This window comes from Alternaria postmessia, assembly GCF_024291825.1.
Source record: "Alternaria postmessia strain BMP 2775 chromosome Unknown scaffold_22, whole genome shotgun sequence".
NCBI classification, from domain to species: Eukaryota; Fungi; Ascomycota; class Dothideomycetes; order Pleosporales; family Pleosporaceae; genus Alternaria; species Alternaria postmessia.
The window spans coordinates 162574-182296 of record NW_026260095.1 but is presented as its reverse complement, the minus strand read 5'-3'; the positions used below and the strand labels follow the sequence as shown (position 1 = coordinate 182296).

At 53.3% G+C, this 19723-nt stretch overlaps 4 protein-coding genes across 4 annotated transcripts; 3 read left to right on the top strand and 1 right to left on the bottom strand.

Moving 5' to 3' along the window:
- Nucleotides 1–245: 245 nt before the first annotated feature.
- J4E82_004597 (uncharacterized protein) lies at nucleotides 246–3215 on the top strand (the record flags this gene model as incomplete). The annotated part of the gene is made up of 2 exons (XM_051730873.1): nucleotides 246–821; nucleotides 867–3215. The coding sequence occupies 2 exons, from the start codon at nucleotides 246–248 to the stop codon at nucleotides 3213–3215; spliced, it is 2925 nt and encodes a 974-aa protein (XP_051589354.1).
- Nucleotides 3216–5013: 1798 nt separating this feature from the next.
- Nucleotides 5014–6047, bottom strand: J4E82_004596 (uncharacterized protein; the record flags this gene model as incomplete). Its single annotated transcript, XM_051730872.1, has 2 exons — nucleotides 5014–5502; nucleotides 5550–6047. The coding sequence occupies 2 exons, from the start codon at nucleotides 6045–6047 to the stop codon at nucleotides 5014–5016; spliced, it is 987 nt and encodes a 328-aa protein (XP_051589353.1).
- A 99-nt stretch (nucleotides 6048–6146) lies between these two features.
- On the top strand, nucleotides 6147–9210 carry J4E82_004595 (uncharacterized protein; the record flags this gene model as incomplete). The annotated part of the gene is made up of 9 exons (XM_051730871.1): nucleotides 6147–6681; nucleotides 6736–6851; nucleotides 6902–6920; nucleotides 6966–7000; nucleotides 7186–7215; nucleotides 7278–7341; nucleotides 7981–8189; nucleotides 8703–8843; nucleotides 9091–9210. 9 exons carry the CDS (start codon nucleotides 6147–6149, stop codon nucleotides 9208–9210), a joined length of 1269 nt encoding a protein of 422 aa, XP_051589352.1.
- A 4848-nt stretch (nucleotides 9211–14058) lies between these two features.
- J4E82_004594 (uncharacterized protein) lies at nucleotides 14059–15429 on the top strand (the record flags this gene model as incomplete). Its single annotated transcript, XM_051730870.1, has 3 exons — nucleotides 14059–14157; nucleotides 14284–14532; nucleotides 14587–15429. 3 exons carry the CDS (start codon nucleotides 14059–14061, stop codon nucleotides 15427–15429), a joined length of 1191 nt encoding a protein of 396 aa, XP_051589351.1.
- Between the last annotated feature and the right edge of the window lie 4294 nt (nucleotides 15430–19723).

The window sequence follows — 19723 nt, the reverse complement described above, 5'->3', positions numbered from 1 at the left end:
CTCCGACTGTGTTTGCTGTGCCTCTTGTCCTACAGACACGTTGCTGTCCTCCTTGAACGTTGTATAACAATTACCCGTGATTCTCGACTCGCTGCCTGTCGGAGAACAGCCGCGCTTCAATGCTAGTCTTAGGATAAGTAGAGCTTCACGCTCGCGCCGCCACAGATAGCCGCGCCGGTCGAGCCGTATACTGCATCATCCACACCCGCCTCCTTCCCTGCTTTTGAAGCAGACTCGCGACCACCATGCCGCCTTATGAAGCCCACGAGATGCGTCGTGGCAAGTACGCGAGAATCGATGACCCCGTCGACGATGTCGAAACCCCGACGCGCTTCTCCTCCGAATCCACCGGCACCCTAGAAGACCTCGAAGAGCACGACCCACTTGCGTTCGATAGCAAGATCAGGCGCAAGAAGAGCGCCGGAGATCTCAAGGTCCGGAAAGCGTCGTATAGAGACAACGAGTCTGCGGCGCCGTTCCCTACACAGCAAAGAAAGTCGCGATGTGCACCAGGCCGCTGCTGCTGCTGCTGGCTTCTGGTATTTATCGCCGCTACCGTCCTGATACTTGCGTCGGGAGGCATATGGGCATACAAGGTCTCGGTGCCCGAAGATGGATTGAGTCCGCCGTGGTATCCTTCGCCAAAGGGCGGCACCGATAAGGCATGGGAGGATAGCTACAAGAGGGCTGCGGAACTGGTAAAGCAGATGACGCTGCCTGAAAAGGTCAACATCACAACGGGAACAGGCTGGAGCATGGACCTCTGTGTCGGGCAGACTGGGCGCGTAGACCGGTTGAAATTTCCCAGTCTGTGTCTTCAGGTACGTACGATTGACATGTGGCTAGGACTATACTAACATGCTCAGGACGGCCCATTAGGTATTCGATTCGCCGACAACATCACCGCGTTCCCTGCCGGTATCACTACCGGCGCAACATGGTCCAAGGAACTCATGTACCTACGTGGAAAGGCACACGGCAAAGAGGCACGACTTAAGGGCGTCAACGTTCTGCTAGGTCCCGCTATGGGCCCTCTCGGAAGGATGCCAGCTGGTGGCCGCAACTGGGAAGGATTCGGATCGGATCCAGTCCTACAAGGTATCGCAGCCGCGCAGACCATCAAGGGCATACAAGATGAGGGGGTCATGGCTACCGCGAAGCATTATGTCGGCAACGAACAAGAGCATTTCAGGCAGGCATGGGAGTGGGGCCTTCCAAACGCCATCTCGAGCAACATCGATGACCGCACATTGCACGAGATCTACGCATGGCCTTTTGCCGATTCCGTCAAAGCTGGAGTGACCAGTGTCATGTGTTCGTATAACCAGGTCAATTCCAGCTATGCTTGTCAAAACTCCAAGCTGCTCAACGGAGTCTTGAAGGATGAGCTCGGCTTCCAGGGCTTCATCCAAAGTGACTGGTTGGCACAACGTTCTGGTGTGGCTAGTGCTCTTGCGGGCTTGGACATGACAATGCCAGGAGATGGCTTGCGATGGGCCAAGGGCAATAGTCTATGGGGTCCTGAGCTCACGCGGGCAGTTCTCAACGGCAGCGTGCCGATCGATCGCGTCAACGACATGGTTACTCGTATCGTGGCATCATGGTACCAAGTTGGACAGGACAAGTGGGACAACGATGGGCCAAATTTCTCTTCGTGGACCAACGACGAGGTTGGCAAGCTTCACGAGGGCAGCCCATCGAACCATGAGATGGGTGTGGTAAATCAGTACGTCAACGCGCAAGGAGAAGGGAAAGAGGCGCACAGCCACCTAGTACGTCGCATCGCGGCCGAAGGCACTGTCTTGGTGAAGAACGAGGGCAAGACGCTACCCCTGGACCGCAAGGGTTGGAAGACTGGTGGCAAGGCTAAGACAAAGTTCCGTGTCGGTGTCTTCGGTGAAGATGCACGTCTCCCTCATGAAGGAATCAATCACTGCTCTGATCAAAGTTGCGACGAAGGAACACTAGCATCCGGGTGGGGATCTGGCGCTGTGAACTTCTCCTATCTAGTCGAGCCCATGTCAGCTATTCGGGATGCTTTCGACAACGAGACTGTATACGTCACTGACTGGCTGGAGAACAAGCTTCCTAGCCAGAAGGAGATCCTCGTAGACCAGGATCTCTGTATCGTCTTCGCCAACTCCGACGCTGGTGAGGGCTACGAGCATTACGGAAGCATACGTGGTGACAGGAACGATCTCAATCTGCAAAAGGGTGGCGACAAGCTGATCCAAGACGTTGCTAAAGACTGTGGAGAAGGCATGGGCGACGTTGTGGTTGTCATTCATACTGTTGGACCTGTCATTCTCGAGAACTTCATCGACATCATGAATGTCAGGGCCGTCATTATCGCCAATCTGCCTGGAACCGAGTCCGGCAATGCCATTGTAGACATTCTCTTTGGCGACGTCAACCCGTCTGGCCGTTTACCCTATACTATTGCCAAGAAGGAAGACGAATATGGTCCAGGCAGCAAGATTAAGTATCTTCCCAGTCCATCCGATGGTCTGGCGCCTCAACAGAACTTCTCAGAGGGTCTCTACATCGACTACCGTCACTTTGACAAACAGAACATCACTCCACGATTCGAGTTCGGCTATGGTCTTTCGTACACAGATTTCAAACTGTCTTCCCTCTTGATCGAAGAGAAGGGCGCTAAAACACCCTTTCCCAAACCCCGACCTGATGGCCTGGTACCACCCAGTTACTCCACGGAATTACCAGATCCCAAGTCCGCGCTATTTCCTGAAGGCTTCAACCAGGTAGAGCGATACATCTACCCATGGCTCGACTCTACAAAGGACATCAAGAAATCCGAGCCCATGAACCCCGCCCCACCATCTCCCCTCAGCGAGGCAGGCGGTGGCCCAGGCGGCAACCCCGATCTCTATACTACACTATTGACCGTATCAGCATCACTAGAAAATGCGGGACCAGTGGATGGCTCGTCAGTAGTCCAACTCTACATTGCGTTCCCACAAGACTACAAGGATCATGAGACGGGCGAGCCTATTGACTTCCCCGTCCGTGTGCTGCGAGGGTTTGAGAAGATACATCTAGAGAAGAACACAGGAAAGCTTGTGCAGTTTGAGGTGACAAGAAGAGATCTGAGTTATTGGGATATAAAGAGGCAGAACTGGGTGTTGCCTAATGGCGAGTTCGGTATTGGTGTAGGATTCTCAAGCAGAGACTTGCCGTTGGAGGGCAAGTGGTAAGGCGGCGTTACTTGGATAGAATTGTGACTGGTTTGGTGCTGGAGTTCCATTTGTGTTATTTGTCGATATCCCATACATACATCATATTGCTAAATATGATCTTACTACCATTCACACTGCGATGCTTCTCGATTGTGCAACTTTGCTTTTCTTCGTGATACTCACAACTCACTCTTTCCTCTGCCATCCTGTTCTTCAATCGGTCTCCGGCCTCTAGCAAACAAGATTGTGCGCCACAGTTTCTTGCCAGCGAATTCCATGTAGTTCCTCTCCTTCATCGTTTTGACATCAATATCCACGAATCCAGCCTCAGTAAAAAATTGTTTCACGCCTTGAATAGTGAAGTGCGGGACTACGACAGAAGCTTCCATCTTTCTGCGAAATTCAGGATCGCTGTCGCCGACGTCGTGCTTTTGTTCGGCATTATGATGGTGTTGATGCCCGTGATGGTGGTGATCGTGCGAATTGGAAGCCTTTTTGTCGCTGGGACCGTGATGATGCCCATGTCCTCCATGATCATGACCATGCTTGTGATTGTGTAGAGCATGATTGCCATCGCTCCCTTCGATCGGTTCCCCGTCCTCGCCAGCCAATAAATCTCCTCCCTCTAAGAAATCATTGATGACCAACACACCACCCGGCCTCAGCCTGTCCTTCAACTGACTAGCGGCAAACACAACATCCTCGAAATGGTGGAACCCAAATCCAACAGTCGCAAGATCAAAGTTCCAGAACTCCTGTCCCGACAGTGATTGTGGCTGAGGGTCAGACTTGACAAACAAATCACCAACCACGGCGCTGACAACGTCTTCTGGAAGACCGGCATCGCGAGCACGAGTGTTGTATGTAGATACCATTTTGGGTGAGATATCGATACCCTGGGTCTTGGTAACGTAGGGTCCGAAGACACGTGTCATCAGCCCAGTGCCGCATGCATAGTCCAGAAGACGAACTTGTGTGGCATCTGTACTGGATCCCGTGTTGGTAAAGGGGATGCCGACCCAAGATAGATCGGAGCAAAGACTATCTGCGACTCGGTCGTTGACGACATTGAACCAAGGCTTGCTGTCGTAGGAGTCCGATATGGCACTGTGGAATGTTCAGTATACATGTGCGTGGTAATTCATAGAATGATGTATCGTACTCGAAATACCGACGGTTTGCCTCTGCGTAGCTCATCTTGAATGGTACGCTGTTCTCTGTAAGAGTGAGAAGTCTGTTTTATGGTTGTGATGTCGCTGATGCAGCGTTGTTAAATCTATAAAGTATTCTGGAATTGAAGAAAAACAAGTAATTGAGGTTTGGGGGATGATCAGATTTTCCTTTTATGGAGTGAAGAAGGTTGCGAGGATAGATTCAATGTCGCCGGTCTGCATCGGAGACATACGCACGCTAAGCCTATATTGGCCGAGCATCACAACGTGTATCAAGAAACACGCAATATACGAAATGATTTATTTGATATGGCAATAAAGGAGCGAAGAAGTCCCCGTTCAGATTTGCCAAAGCACATGTGGCTTCAGTTGGTCTCCTCCGAACATCGCCCAATTTGCACCTAGGATGTGGACACAGCTACCGGAGACATTGTGATATGGCTCCACAGGGTGCAAAGAAGCCTCCGTAGACCGCGACCTTCAAGTCACCGTCATGGCCGATAGTGGATGAGTCATTTCGACTGATGTTTGAGGCTATCGTGAAAAAGTAGCGATTCTCACTAGCCTTCCTGGCGTGCTTGGTTACCACCTCTTATCGAAATGATCTTGTGTCGTCGCGCCTATGTAGTTCGTGTCGTACGGTATCAAGAGAACATCTCTATCATGTTGCCCACATCTGCTTCCTCCGATACATCAACATTGCCCCCAGAGTTCTGATTCTGCAAAGCTTGTTGCCGCGCAAGGCCTTCTTCTCTCTTGCGCCGCTTCCTGACATCTGCATCTTCCCAATCAGCCTTGGTCCCGTTCAAAAGCTTCGGTTCGTAGGTCTGCAAAAGGGCCTGGCGAAACCGACTTATACGATCAAAGTTGATCTTGAAGCGCTCGTTGGCAATCTTGATCAACGTTCGCAAATACTGTTGGTCTACCAGGGCAACGTTACTTCCATCATCATCTTGATAGCCAATGATGGAGTCGAATGAATATCCAGCTGACCGGACTGCTACCATAGGATTTGAATCTCCCGTGTTTGGTGACCCTAGACTCACGGCCCCGCTCTCACGAAATCCTGCAGTCAAGGCAGCAGTGAGGACTTTTTGGGCATGGTCCATTGATGCGCTCAGGATGTGGAGTATCTGTACCTCGTCAGAGTCTGCCGAAGATTTGCAAGAACCAAAATTACCATGGGTTCAAACTTGAGATGAATGTATCTGCAAGAAACACTAGGTGTTCTCTCCTCAGTCTCATATTTCTGCAAGCCAAACTCCGACATGAGATCATGATTTGCTTCGACACGTTCAACTGGCGTATGCGAAATGAACAGCCATGCACCCCCACCACCTTTGCCTCCTGGACCAGCACGTGATTCTTCCCCTTGAGCCGAGTCTGATACTTCGGCATCTGCTTTACGCCCTTCTAAAAACACACTAATGCGCCCCGAGCAACTGCTTGTTGTAACGAGACCTTGGAGCTTATTGATCTCGCCGATTAGATCTCGGATAGGCGCATCAATGGAGCCCTTTGGGGACAGATCGTGGTACTCGCCATCTGGAGCATCGAGCTGTTCCAGGATCTTTTGCTTGCGTACTTCGAAGCGAGTCGGCATGTCTGTCGTGCTCTGTGGCTGTGTGGGAAACCCGTGACAACGCGCCGTATTTTCGCGTTCGAGTGCGTCATCCATGGTCTGTGCTCACATTCCCTTCCAAGCATCCACGTAGACGTCTGCAGTTATAACCAGTCATACCGCTTGCCGGCTCCGCAAACCAACTAAATCGACATCATGCCACGTAAAGCTACCAAAAGTACTGGTGCGCCGGCTTCCAGGAGTTCCTCCAAACGTCCCGCACCGGAGGTTCCAGCAAGGCAGTCTAAAAGAGCACGGGCTGCGATTCGGAAATCGTACGTCGAGCCTGAAAGCGACACGGATAATGAGGATAGACTAAAGAAAGTTCAACTATCCAATGGTGACTATGACGATGATGAAGGGGTGGCCTCCGACTACGAGGAGCACAGCGACAAGGATCCATCGTCGGAATCTGAGCCCGATGAAACTGCCACTGACGATGACATCGAGAGCAAGCGGCCAACTCCGAGAGGGCGCACCACCAAGAACCTCCCTATACACAAAAAGGCCGCCGATGAGAAAGAGCTTTGGAGACCGGGAGCAAAACTGGCACCAGGAACGCAGCTGGTCATCAAGAAGCCAAAGGCCCGAGATGCAGGCGACACGCCATATTTGGATCACACAATCCATCCAAATACAATGTTGTTCCTCAAGGACTTAGCAGCTAATAACGACCGTCAATGGTTGAAGCGTATGCAACCCTTCATAACGCTTGCTTCACTAGACCGCCCGCTAATGGTTACAGTCCATGACCCTGATTTTAGAGTTTCATTTCAAGATTTCACAACATTCGCCGAGAAGGTATCAGATAAGATTATTGAAGCAGACGAGACCATTCCCGAACTACCGGTCAAAGACGTGGTGGGTATTGACGATTTAGCTATCGTGAGAGACATCACTAACGCGTACAGATCTACCGTATCTACAGAGGTGAGCTTGAAGCTTGATTGTATCGAACCACGCTCACTACTCAAGACATCCGGTTCTCAAAAGACCCCACCCCGTACAAGGTGAGAAAGCGTCTCAAGTTTTATTGGAAAAGGCAGAGCAATGCGTTCAAACTCATATCTCGACGTGCAGAGACAGATCTTGCTGGCCATCTAGCTGACTCTAACCCAATATCATCTGCCCCTCGAAGATGATTTTGTCCTTATGCTCGGTCATGGCAAGGTGCAAGTAGGCTGACCTAATCTAGACTTACTTCTCTGCGGCTTGGTCGAGGACTGTGAGTTATCTTTGTGCAGCAGTTAATCCGAGCCACAGACTGACATTGGACACAAACGTAAGGGACGAAAAGGTCCTTACGCGCACTACTACGTTCAGGTGCAGCCCAAAGGCGGGAGCTTTGTAGGTATGTTTGATTCTCTTCTTCTCTTGTATGTGTGCGATTGCTATAGCCACGAGCTGTCGTGAAACCTCAACCGAGGCGAAGCGCAATCCCGTGGCCGCCGTGGTTCTTCTTTCGATCGAATGTGCATAATGTATGCATGTATACCCAACGGTTGCCGTCGCCCATGAGATCAAGGACGGGCCGAGGCCTGGCGGCTTTTGTCCTCGTGTGGCCGAGCCTCGCACTCCATGCTGTATTTTGCCGTAGCACGACCGCCATTTCACATATGACAAGGTACTGTCATTAGTGTAATTGGCAACCCTGGCCAGTACTGAAGAGCATGATCATGCCTGGGACATGAGTGCTCAACATACCCCGCTGTTGGTCTTATGTTCGTATCCGCGGTCGGACAGCGTAGCGTAGCATCTTGAGTCCCGATACCATACTGTGCGATATTCGTTGGAAGATGCGTCGGATCGCTTCGAGGTTCGGTCGTGTTCGGTACTGTGTCGTCGGGACGGTGCTCCTGTCTAATGCATGCCAATGCCTTGTCATCTTGCCTACGCAAGTAGCAACACATTCAACGGCGCGATAGTATTTCTAGCGCTGTCTTACCGCCATTGTTATCATACTCGCACAGGCATACGCTGACTTTGGAAGGTGGTGGCTTCTGGCAGCCGGACGCGACGACCCTCGCCAAACTTCGACGCGACATCGACCGTAAACCGCACAAGTTCAAGGCGGTTCTGACTGACGCCGGCATTCGGGAGGCATTCCTCGGTGGCGTGAAAGATGACGAGAAGAAGGCTGTCAAAGCTTTTACGAGTCTGTCGATGAATCAGTCAAATGCTCTGAAGCGCAATCCAAAGGCAAGTCCTCTCTGCTTTACCTTTCCTTGTATGAGACTGTCTTATCAGACGTCGGTCACCAAGCAGGAAGACGCGTCTCAATTGCCAATTTCCTGCAAGGGCAGAGCAATTTCTGGATGATTTTGCGACAGCTATGGCGGGATTGGGTGTCCTCCGCAGCCTGGCACAGATCAACTCCAAAACTAGCCCGGGAACTTCCCGCCTACAAGGATGCACTCCTGTGAAACTCTTCCGCTACATTATCTTGCGAACGGCACACGACAACGATGACGTGCAACTAAGCTTCGGTCTCGTACTGGACAGTTTTGCGTTACAACTGTGTGCCGTCCGGCAAAATAGAGTTTCAAATCGCCCCGCACTCAACAATTCAAGCTGAGTTCGAGATGTCATAGCTAGCACCCTTTCAACGGGCGGGGTTTTCTGCTGGTAGCAGCGTCACTGCCAAGTTGCGGAGTTTATTACGAACAACCTTCAGTCTCACTGTGCCTGCTCAAGTTTGCTGACAGCTCTCAGGGATATGACCATGATCACAAAGATATTGAACTTCTGCGGCTCCGCAATTTTACCATGGGGCGAAAGCTTACAGACGACGAAATTGTCGGTGTTGGAGGTTTGGAGCGTGTGGGTGAGCTCGTAGCCAATATGGTGCCCTTTGTAAGTCTAACGATTCGTATTCTTGACATTGATGGCATAAAACGTTCATTGAACAGCCGAAGTTAAAAGCGGCGGCAACTTGTTAGGGTTGTGCCTGTACATTGCAAGCTATGGGGTGACTATAATGCTGGCCAGTAGTGTGTTGGCATTGCGGTCACCCGCCCATTATGGAATTGTCCAGGTGTGGAGAGAGGCCTGAGCAATCTTGCTGAGGCGTTGCACACGAAGCCGCTAACGACTGTGGCAGATCACCTATCTTAACAGCATCGCGATGCCCGACGATGACACGTCAGACTCGAGCGACGGCGATGGAAGCGATGCCGAGCCTGACAATGACAGCGGCGCTGCAGAGGATGACGAGGCTTGATGAAGGCAATTTCAACAACGCATGTTCGAGGCGCGGTTCTTCCAGCCGAAGTCATTTGGATGCACACATTGGTGGAGCGTGGAGGAGTGGGCCACACAAGCGCGAAGCCCGCCAATAGACGCCTGTGTAACCCTGCGGCAGTGGCGCTGACTGGTTGGTCCCAACTCATCTTGCATTAGTTTTACGCCCGTTCAAACTGCTTGCGGGACACTGCGGCGCTAGAAGGTCACGTTACTTAGTGGGCTGAGTAGGACCGAGATATGCGAGACTAAAGTTTAGCAGATCGCAATAGGAAAAGCCTTTCTACGACCCTGGTCCCAGTTCTCTCGCTCAAACGCGGGCCTGCCGTCTTTCCTTAGCGGCTTCTGCTTGGTTCCAGCGAGCCAGGGGAGGCAGCGCACGGGGCTCACTTTTCACTCGTCTTCGATGATGACCCGGTGTGCATGGCTGACCGCATCGACGCCAAAGTCTCATCGATGACAGTGCAGAAGCGAGACGTATAGCAATCGCTTTGTATAATCACCCGATCACCTGCCCTCTCCATAGTGTGCTATTGGGCACTGTGACAAGCTGCACACGTTGCGTTAGGCTTTAGACGGCCACGGCCCGAGGCGCACTCGTTGTCCTGGGATGCAAGGTTTCCGCCCTAACGCGTCTGATCATGGCCAGCTCCATTTCGTGACGACGGCTTCAGTGAGTCTTTACCGGCGCCTTAAGTCGCTGGCGGTTAGTTGCTGCATCGCTCTGCGTCATGCACGCACAAGAAGCGGAAGGTCGAGCGGCTTATACTGTTCGGTCACACTCGACATGGTGTAAGCATGACGCCAGCAGCTCCAACACGAAACCTTGACAACTGCAATACCAAGTGCGTCGAGTACATCGCAGGTCTGCATGCTCCATGTCAACCAAGCTGCGAGGCATTTTGATGCTTTAGCACGTCATCAAAAGGCGGTGTGTTTGTAGGGCACCTCGTTGTGTCCTTCAATCCCACCGTCCATCACACCGATGAGCCGCTGATATTTCGTTCTTCCGCGAATTAGCACGCTTCGGGCTGATCCATCGACCCGCAATGGCTTGCGTCCGCTTATCCACCCCTTCCGCGTCTCTGATGATATTTACCGGCGTTTGTGACACAGCTGGATCTCGCAAAGTCAGAACGTGTCGCCTTACCCTTTTTAGCACTCCCGTCGGATTCGTGAGGCGAATATACACGGCGGTTTGCCCGAAGATGAGGCAAGCGGACGCTGCGGTACCAGACGGAGATGGAATACCGCTTATCCGACAGGATGTTGTCCCTCATACGGCTACTGCAAGAACGGAGCTTCTGTGCTGAATCATCAGCATAATGCGGTGCTGCGGCGCATTCAGAGTACTAACAGGATGCGAAAGACTGCGTGTACACCGATGCATAGCCATCACCAGACTGACTACGCCTCTATCGCACCAGCACACCTTGACAGATCGGTGAGTGTTGTTTGTTTTGTAGTGGCCACGGTCGCGCTGTGGAAGCATTGTTTGCATTCTTTCTGCCTGTCAGACACTAGAACAGTGGCACAGGCTACAATTCGTCTCGGAGGCTTGACGATATCTTCCCGCCTGATGCATCTGCATCTGGATTTACGTGCAGATGGCGGTACACGAAACGCGGCACAAGCGACATGGCCGCTTGCACTGCGTACGGTGACACAAAAGGGTAGCCTCCGCAATTTCCAGCTATGCTATGCATATTGCGGGAAGGCTTCGGTGACACAAACTTCGTTAATCTAAATATCAACGGGATACACGCGGGAATTCCACTCTCGTCCCGGGCCGCTGACACACATGGTACCAATTGAGCATCTCCAAGTTGCCCTCGCGCTGTTCCCCGACGTCCATGAAGAAGACGATAGCTGAGCATCGCCTAAGCTCCGTGCCGCAGCAGTCATGGACGTTACGCGGCTATTTTGCTTGGGTGAACCGACCGAGGCGGCTGAAGATCACATCCAGAACAGATCCCGGTTGATCTACCCCACAATCCGTTCATTTGGTGTAACCGTCATCAGCGGCATTCAACGGCACTTTGCGATGTGTGCAAGACAAGGCTGCTGACATTTATTTATTGTCATTGTAGCAGCTTGCTCAGTGGGCCGATTCTTCCAGGCCGACTCGACTCCAGACGAATGACTGCATCGGTCCTCATCTATCATGGGCTGGTGACTGACTCAAAAGCCGGAATGCGGTGTGGCAGACAATCAAATTACAACAAAGATTAAATGCGATTGGCTGCAAGCTGTCAGCCCGCTTGATACAGTTCCAATAAGTGAAAAGGGTACCGTGTCCGGAATGACGGCTTTGACCGGTGCAGACACGTCTTGTGACCAAGGCAAGGTTTTTTGCTCTCGCATGCCACGATTAGGATTTACCCGTCGAGCAGCAGATGCAAGGCACATGCCAGCTGCGAAGCTGAGATTTGCCCAAGAGAGTTGAATACTAGGCAGGGGACGTGCTGATTGGTTGATTAAATTTGACCGAGACCTGGACGGTGGAAAACTAAGCACGAGATTGTGCGGGCCGTCCGCCCCAATCTCGAGGCAGAGGACGGAGTGTTTTGGCATGTGTGGATAGTCACGAACTACTGCTGACGATTCTTTGTTGAAAGTGTCGGCGTCGTCACCTATGTGCGGCCAGCTGGAAAGAGGCCGGCGCGATGCCGAGGCTGAATACGCACTGGGCGTTTCGCTATTCTCCATGGTACCGTGCCTACATCCGCACAAGTCCGAGACTCGTCACCAGGCGGGACATGCGGCACCGCCACTACTCAAGACGACTCGACAAGTGCCGTTGGCTTGTCTGTATCGTCAGTCTCGACAATTATGGAGGCGTCGAATCAAGGGCGCAGGGAAGCGTTTTGCCATGGGCACCAGTTCGCAAGCCTTGGACCGGCGCAAGGGATGAACGGTTTGCCAAATTGTGGATGCCAGATTGAGAGGCGTGATTCGAGGACGAAAGTGGGCTGCGTCGCATGCCAGCCGTCTTACACGAAGCAATAGCAGCTGAGGATGAGGAAGTCGGTACATGATTTTTTTTTCTCGCAGGCAAGACTGGCCAGAATCGGCTCTATTACCAACCAGCTTGTGTGGACTGAGAAGGCAAACTACTGCTGCTGGTTTGGACGAACGGTTCTCCCGGCGCAAGACATCGGCTCTCCCGTACACTGCCCCGCGAAGGAGTGCCTGAAGTCGCCGAGACGCACCGGCATGTGCTTGACTAGCAAGCAGAGAGCACTCACGTCACAGTTGTCCAAGCACTTAGCAGACGTGGTTGCCGAAGTGGTACACACCAACAGTCAGACAGGGATGGTGCCCGTCCTTGTCGAGCAAAATGACCGACGCCCCGAGTTGATCAGCCCTATCAGACATGTTGGCAGATGAAAAAAGACGGCAAGCCGCGTCCGGGAGGTTGAGGAGAGGCACATTTGCGAACCCTGCTTGTGCGTGGATCAGGCTGCGGGAGGCGGCAAGCAGCGATTGATTTGGGACGAGGAAGCTCGAAAGCCGTCACGATGCATGTGTGTACAAAAAAGCATAGCAGGGTCGGGACAGCAGGCTTCGCAGCAGGTCGCCGGCGCCAGCACGCACGGTACGACCAAGCTGACCGGACGCAGGCGCGTACCGTGGTTCGTGAGCTGTCGAATGGGCGAGCTATGGGCTTGGCAGAGGAAGCGACACGAGGGACGCAGAGACGGCCCGTAGACGATTCAAGAGCCCGAGGTGGTTCCATGAGTCGAGGCGACTGTGCCACTTGAGACGCATGCGAGCTGCAGACGGCGGGTAGGCTCTCGCACAAGCGCGGTGCAGCCAGCGCAGAGTCTGGCATCTCGTGCGGGCGGGCGGCAGAGTGACATTTAGGATGATGTGGCCTTGGGCTTTTGAGTATTTATTGCGGCGCCGTGTATGTAATTAAAGGCTCGTAGATCACAACGCGACGGGAGTCCCCGAGGTCTTGGCGAGTCACACATCTCAAGCAAGCTGCCGGGCCGCAGCAGCATCATGCACATGGGTGGTGGACAAGGCCTGTCTCGCGGCCATGGTCATGGGCGGCGCCATGGGCCTTGTCATGGGCGAGGTCATCATCATACACCGGCCAAACAGCAGCGCAAGGGTGTCGTCGCCGTCGTCGTGTCGGGACGAGGAGTCGGGCGAGGTGGTAGGGGCGCCTCGTATGTGTGCGTGTGTGTAGCTCGTCTACGCGGGTGGTTGTGGGCTGCACGTCTGGCTGCAAGTGAGGGTGCCGCATGGCATTTAGCGCGTTTGGCGGACCGTCGCCGTCGTCGCTGCATGGGGCGGACAGGGTTAAAAACGCCATCCCAGTAGAAGCGGCGAGAAGGTTGAGTTCGGGCACGCGGTGGGTAGTAATAGCGGCCGCTCCAACCTGAATCTCCTTTTTCGCTTCCACGCTCTTGGGTCCCGTCTCCTCCACGCGCTTCGAGAAGCCTTTCACTCCACAGCCTCCCTCACCTCTCCGACCTCTGCCACGACTGCTGCCTCGACCACAACCGCCGCCTCACACCCTCTCGCGGCCCAGAGCAATTCCTCCAACCCGCCCGCCTGCCCTGCCCATCGTCTCACTCTCCTGCAGCCGACGTTGCGGGCCGCTCTTGCCAGTATTTTGTGACACCTCACCCGCCCCAGAGCATTTTCCGCACCACCACCCACCACTCGCTCTCGCCCAAAGCCCTTGCACTCGCCCTCGCCCACAGCACACGCTGAGCAAGCCGGCCGCTGTGTTGCACTGCGAGAGCGCGCCGTGACAGCTCCCCGTTGCGCCCGCCATCCACCACCCACCCAGCTCGACCACGCAACCCAAAACATGTTCCCTCACCAGGGTGGCCAAGGCCAGCTTCCCGCCCACTGGCAACCGCCCACTGCCCAGCAGCCCGCGAATGGCTCGTATGCGCAGCCTCCGCATGTAAGTAGTAACAGTCTTAGTAGCAGTAGTAGTCGCAGTCTGTTGTCACGCGCGCTGCACGTCATGTCATGTCCCTCTCGTAAGCTGGTCTGGGTGACAGCTCGCTGACACTTGACGTCAACCTAGATGAACACCACGCTCCCACCTCCACCTCCACCGCCCCAAGAGCCCCGCCCCGACATGGCCCAACATCCTCAGTACCAGCACCAGCAGCCATATCGTCTGCCAGGCCCCAATGAGTGGACACGCGCTCCTCCTCCGCCAGACTATCGCCAGCAGCCACCACCGCCTCCCCAATATGTTCAGCAACACCACCAGCCGCCCGCCCCGCGACAGCGCACTGCCATTGCCTGTCGCTACTGCCGACGCCGCAAGGTACATGCTATTTGACGCAATTGACCCCAGAGAATGCCTGCTTACCCTCCCTAGATTCGCTGCTCCGGCTTCGAGGCGACTGAAGACGGCCGCTGCTCCAACTGCATGAGGTTCAACCAAGACTGCATCTTCACCCCAGTCTCTGCCCAGACTCAGGCCTTTGTTCCTGCACACACAGTCTGGCGCGGTGTCGGACAGCCACCGCCCATGTACGGTGCCTATGGGCAGCCACTACCTCCTGCCAGCCACGGCGAGCCATATGGCCAGCCGTCGCGCCAGCCGCAGTATCTGCCCAGCCCCACTGCAGGTCCGTACCCAGCTCATTCTGACTATGGCCCGCCCAGTGCTTCTCCAGATGATGCGAGCCGTGATGCGCTGGCAGGCAGGAAGAGACTCCATCCTGAGCCTCATACCCCTACTCTGCCGCCGCCACATCCTGGCTCAGCGTCACAGGCTCCTCATCGAGGCACTGGAGAAGGCTATGCCTATCCAGAGCCACCGTCTCTAACTTCGGCTGCTTCAACAGCAAACACTCCCACCCCTTACTCCTCCGCGCCTCCTCCCGCCCAACCTTACTACGCCGCACAGCCGCCGCGTCAAGCTTCTCCACAGAGCGCCTACCGCTACGAGCCGAGTCGCACCTCTTCATCGCCACACTCTCAAGCACCAACCACCCCCGGTGCCCCTCCTACGCCTTATTACGCAGCTCCACCGCAGCCCAACGGCGTCCTGCAGCCACCGCCTGCGCGCAGTGATGGCAGAACCCCACCACCGCCTACATCGACACCCTCGGCTAGACCCAGCATGCGCATCAATGACCTCGTAAGCGACAATGGCCCCGCTCGCAGCTCGACCGATTCGTCCATGCTCAACATGCTCAACCGCCGGCCCATGTAAAAATCTGCCTCGCGCAAGTGGAGACGCTCCGAAGCTGGTCTTACGAGAGCGCTTCGCACACCCGCATCAAGCGTAGAACAAGGAGCAAAATTTCCCCTCCGAATCTGTCAGTCGTCGTTTACTGCTTTCCATGTACAATCTGTATTTTCGTCCAATCGACGTTTGCTTATCGCAAGGAGTTCTGGCTGGCAACAGCGTGATTTCTGGGCGGCTATCTGAAACTTTCAAGAGCGACAAAGAACTTCCGACGTTTTCCATTTTAATACTTACGGATCCATTCCACTGTCCCTCCCGGATCTCATCTCGAGTGTGACCTAAACTACTATACTGGGTGGTTATTCTGTCTTTTCCCGCAAACATCTAGAACTGGGGGTGCATCATCACATGGAGGCTTCGTTGATATTTGCATCATCGTAGCGTGGGTTGGGTCCAGCATCAATGTGCTTCGCTGCATATTGTCTGGGGTAGTGGTCGCTTGTGCTTTTTGGTACCTCTTTCCTATCGTACCTATTACGTCTGTTTTTTTTTTCGCGGTATTCCCCTTCTTAGCCTGTCTCTACCGCATTTCAAAGTCTATATGGGAACTATTACTGGTGGGTGGCAATCTGATCGTAAACTCGCAAAGCACCTCGGGAGAGCTGAGGTTTCTCGCATCATCCTGTACGTAGTGGCTTCTTTTTTTTCGTTACTAGCTATCTAAATTGGAGATGTTCGCTGGTGTAATGCTTACTCCATCTATTCTTTGCACACCTTTGTGAACGGGGCACCGTACCTGGCCTATGTCAACCGGGCGGTGCTGATCTTGAGAGCCGGAATCCCGAACTGGGCTTGCTTGTCAAAACACCTTCTCCTACAGTCATCACACATGCTTACCCATCGCTCTTGCTTGCGATCCCGCCCAGCCTGGCCCTGTCTAACCACGATGCCAAGACACGTGCCTGATGGATGTTGACATCACATGGTACGTTACGTTACGTACGACAAGCCACGCAGGGCAACCCGACATGGCAGGTATACGATAGCGGGTACGCACGTGTTGCACCTACCATTTCAGGGCAGCACGTCCCCACGCAAAAGAATGGACAGCCGAACTCAGCCATCCGCGCCTATCGATATTGTTCCCATGGGGAGCAGACTTTGTCGTGGCTTTGATCGTGTCATTACTGTACCACGGCAGCACAACCTCACTGACATCTACCCGACAGGTGTACGTGCATGACTCAATTACGCATATTCTCATAGCACAGTACAGTACGTCTACCACGGTACAGATTCGGGGTCTCGGCGTGCCGGAGCGCTGCTACCAGACAAGTCTCGATCTGTCATTCTCGAACTACATCGGCACGGGACGGATGAGTTTCCATGGTACAAGGGCAAATGGAAGCATCCAAGGCCGTCGGACTAGAACGTTGCTGTCTGTCATCGCTGGTTACGACGCATTCTAGCATGCACGATGTAATCATTCCAATCAAAATGATTTCATCAGTACCAGTATCGTCGAGTTTGTGCTGCGGCTCGCTCGGACGCAGGGAGGTTATCAATTGCTAATCCGACAATAGTTCAATGTATCGCAGCACTGACTTGCACCAACATGTCACCCCAGATATCAGTTGAGGCTCTAGAATCCTAGTGTACCACGATTGCTTTGGAGCAGCTGATGAACCCTCAAAACTCTATTACTTTTCCGTCCCTTCCTGCTACCGTGCGGTGCAGCATCGTACCAAAGGCTAGGTTCTGGATCGCAGTCCGCCGATGTTGTCCTACTGAACAGACGGCTTGGCTATAGGCCTGTCTCACATCTACTGGCTATTGACACGCCCGCCGTTGCATGGTGTCGCCGCTATGGCGTACCGTTCAACCTCGACTCGCTAACGGAACGGTGCGAGAGAAAGAGAAGGGTTTGATTCGCTGCCACGCTGGGAAGCAACTCCGTCATGAGAACTGCCAGAGCATGCAGGGCAAAAATTGCAACAAAAAGGAACTGTGGTTCTAAAGCGACCTAGCGTACCGTTCTTTTGCTGCCTCGACACGAATGCTTCTCCTTGGCTTGCCGAGACAACAAATATCCAGCTGACATATTTTGTTTGCATCACTTAATTTTCATGTGGATAGACCATTAGGTCTTTTTTCATGGTTCAGGGTTTCGGCAATGCAATCGGATCTGGGAAAGTTTGTCGTCGCTAACGAACGACGTCGTCACGAATCAATATTAGCCTGTCAGCGTTTCAGTCGAGTAAGAAATATCTTGCTTCCACAAAGGAGCCAGGAACAGGGGGAAAGGAGGCCTTTGTGGTTGCGACTCGCTTTCAGCCGATCGTAATAGCAATCCCTCACATATGCCTGGGATACATCGCTGTTCGACGAAAACGTACGTGCCCGGTCAATCCCCCTAACTCCGAATTCGGACTGTACAAGCTAAATAGTCGTTGCCCGTCACGGGACGGTGCGAGCAGAAGTTTCGAACCGGGATGCTCGATGTCGCAAGCTCAACTAAGCTGAGTCGAGCAATTGCGGGCCCTGACCTTGTCCCTTCCTTGCCTACTCATGTTAGCGTACCGCTCTTTGTCTTTCTCACTCTTTTGGCTTCGCAAGTGCATCTCCGGAGAGGACAAGTCCGGATCTCATAGTGTAGCTGTAGTGTGTGTAGGTAGTGCTTACTAAAAAAATTCGATGGAAGATAAGCTAGGAAAGCGAGAGTGCTAAGCGCCTCCAAGGCAGTTTTCCGCTGCCCTTGCATCGCACTGCTAGACATGGCTGGCTGGCTGTCACATCCGCTTGGCACCAACCCACGGTCTCATTTTTTTTTTTTGCGTGCTTGCGGGAGCAAGCACACGACGCACAACTCCACAAGTTTTTCTTGTTGGCCAGGTCAAATGTGCTGTGCTGTTGCCGCTGTCCGTCCGGCAAAAGGATTCTGACCCTGGACCCATTTCCTCCGTGCCATCCCTTGCAATGCACCAACACACATGCCATGCTGTAACCGATATGTCAAATGTGCCACGTACGCCTGCAACCCCATCAGTTCCGCCGCCCGAGCCGTGTGTGCTCGCGTGTCGAAATCTGCGTTCCCATCACACATCTCATCACCAGAATGGTAGGAAGCAAGCAGCCTTGCCTTGCTCATTCTAATGAACTACGCTACATGCGCCGATTCAATCGTCTTCATCCCTGCCGTGCGTAACCGCAATAGCCATAATCATGATCCCACAACACGCCATATCATCCTATACCTGACTACGCTACTTCCCACCACCACCAACAAAACTATCGACAAGCTCTCAGCGCTTAAAATCATTGTATGCACATACCCCTCCCTCCCCCCCATCCATCGCACATCCAACGAAACCAGCGGTGAGCAGCGGGAAGAAGCCCTGACCTACCCTGTGCTTGACCCTCTCCGTGCCCACTGCCCACACCATTGCCTCCATCCTTAGCGCCCTGTAGCAACGGCCCCAAGGATCTAGCGTACCGTGTTTCTTGCAGCGGAAAAGGGGTTAGTTCGGCTGGACCTCGCTGGGGGGCCATGTGCGTGCGGTAGGGATCTGGGTTCATGCGCCGGACCGCGATATGTCAGGTTAAAGTGGAGATGAGATATGGAAGGGCGGCGGTTTGGCCGGTTTCTGGTTGATGACGCGGGGTGGGTGCCTAGGAGAGGGGGAGGCTGGAGGAAATTGCTCGGATGGGCTGGTGACGACGGTCTGGTAGTATGTGTGAGTGGAATGAGAGAGGTCGCGAGCTATGTAATGATGGTTTATCCCAACTTCGTAATCATCTGGTACACGCGGTACATGCTGCTGACTCGATGGAAACGGCACAGCAATCTTCCGTGTCCAATAAATCTGCGGCATTTACAAGCATCTTAAATAGAGGTGCTAACTTGCTCATCGACAATTCGCTTTGAAACGACGAGTACCATGCATGCTGATACTGAGTATGCTCAAGACATGAACTCGTCTAATGGTCAGCTATCAGGACGCTCTTGTCTCTTCAAAATCTTGATAGAAAGCTCTTTATATAGAAGAAACGAGTGGCTCACAGAGTTCAATACGTGCCCTAGGTAGAGATGTGCACTATTGCTCATCTATTGATCCATACAAGCAAATCTCCACAAGTATCTCTAGGGTGGATTTGATTAGATAGAAGCTCGCAAAGAGCAAGCTCCTTCGCATTTAGCACAGGTCTCCGCCACAGTATTTACTTGAAGCCTTCTAGCTGTAAACAAGCTAAGCGTCGGAGTTGAAAAGCACACTACCACTGGGCGGTACTGAACATGTATATAGCAAGTAGAGTCAGT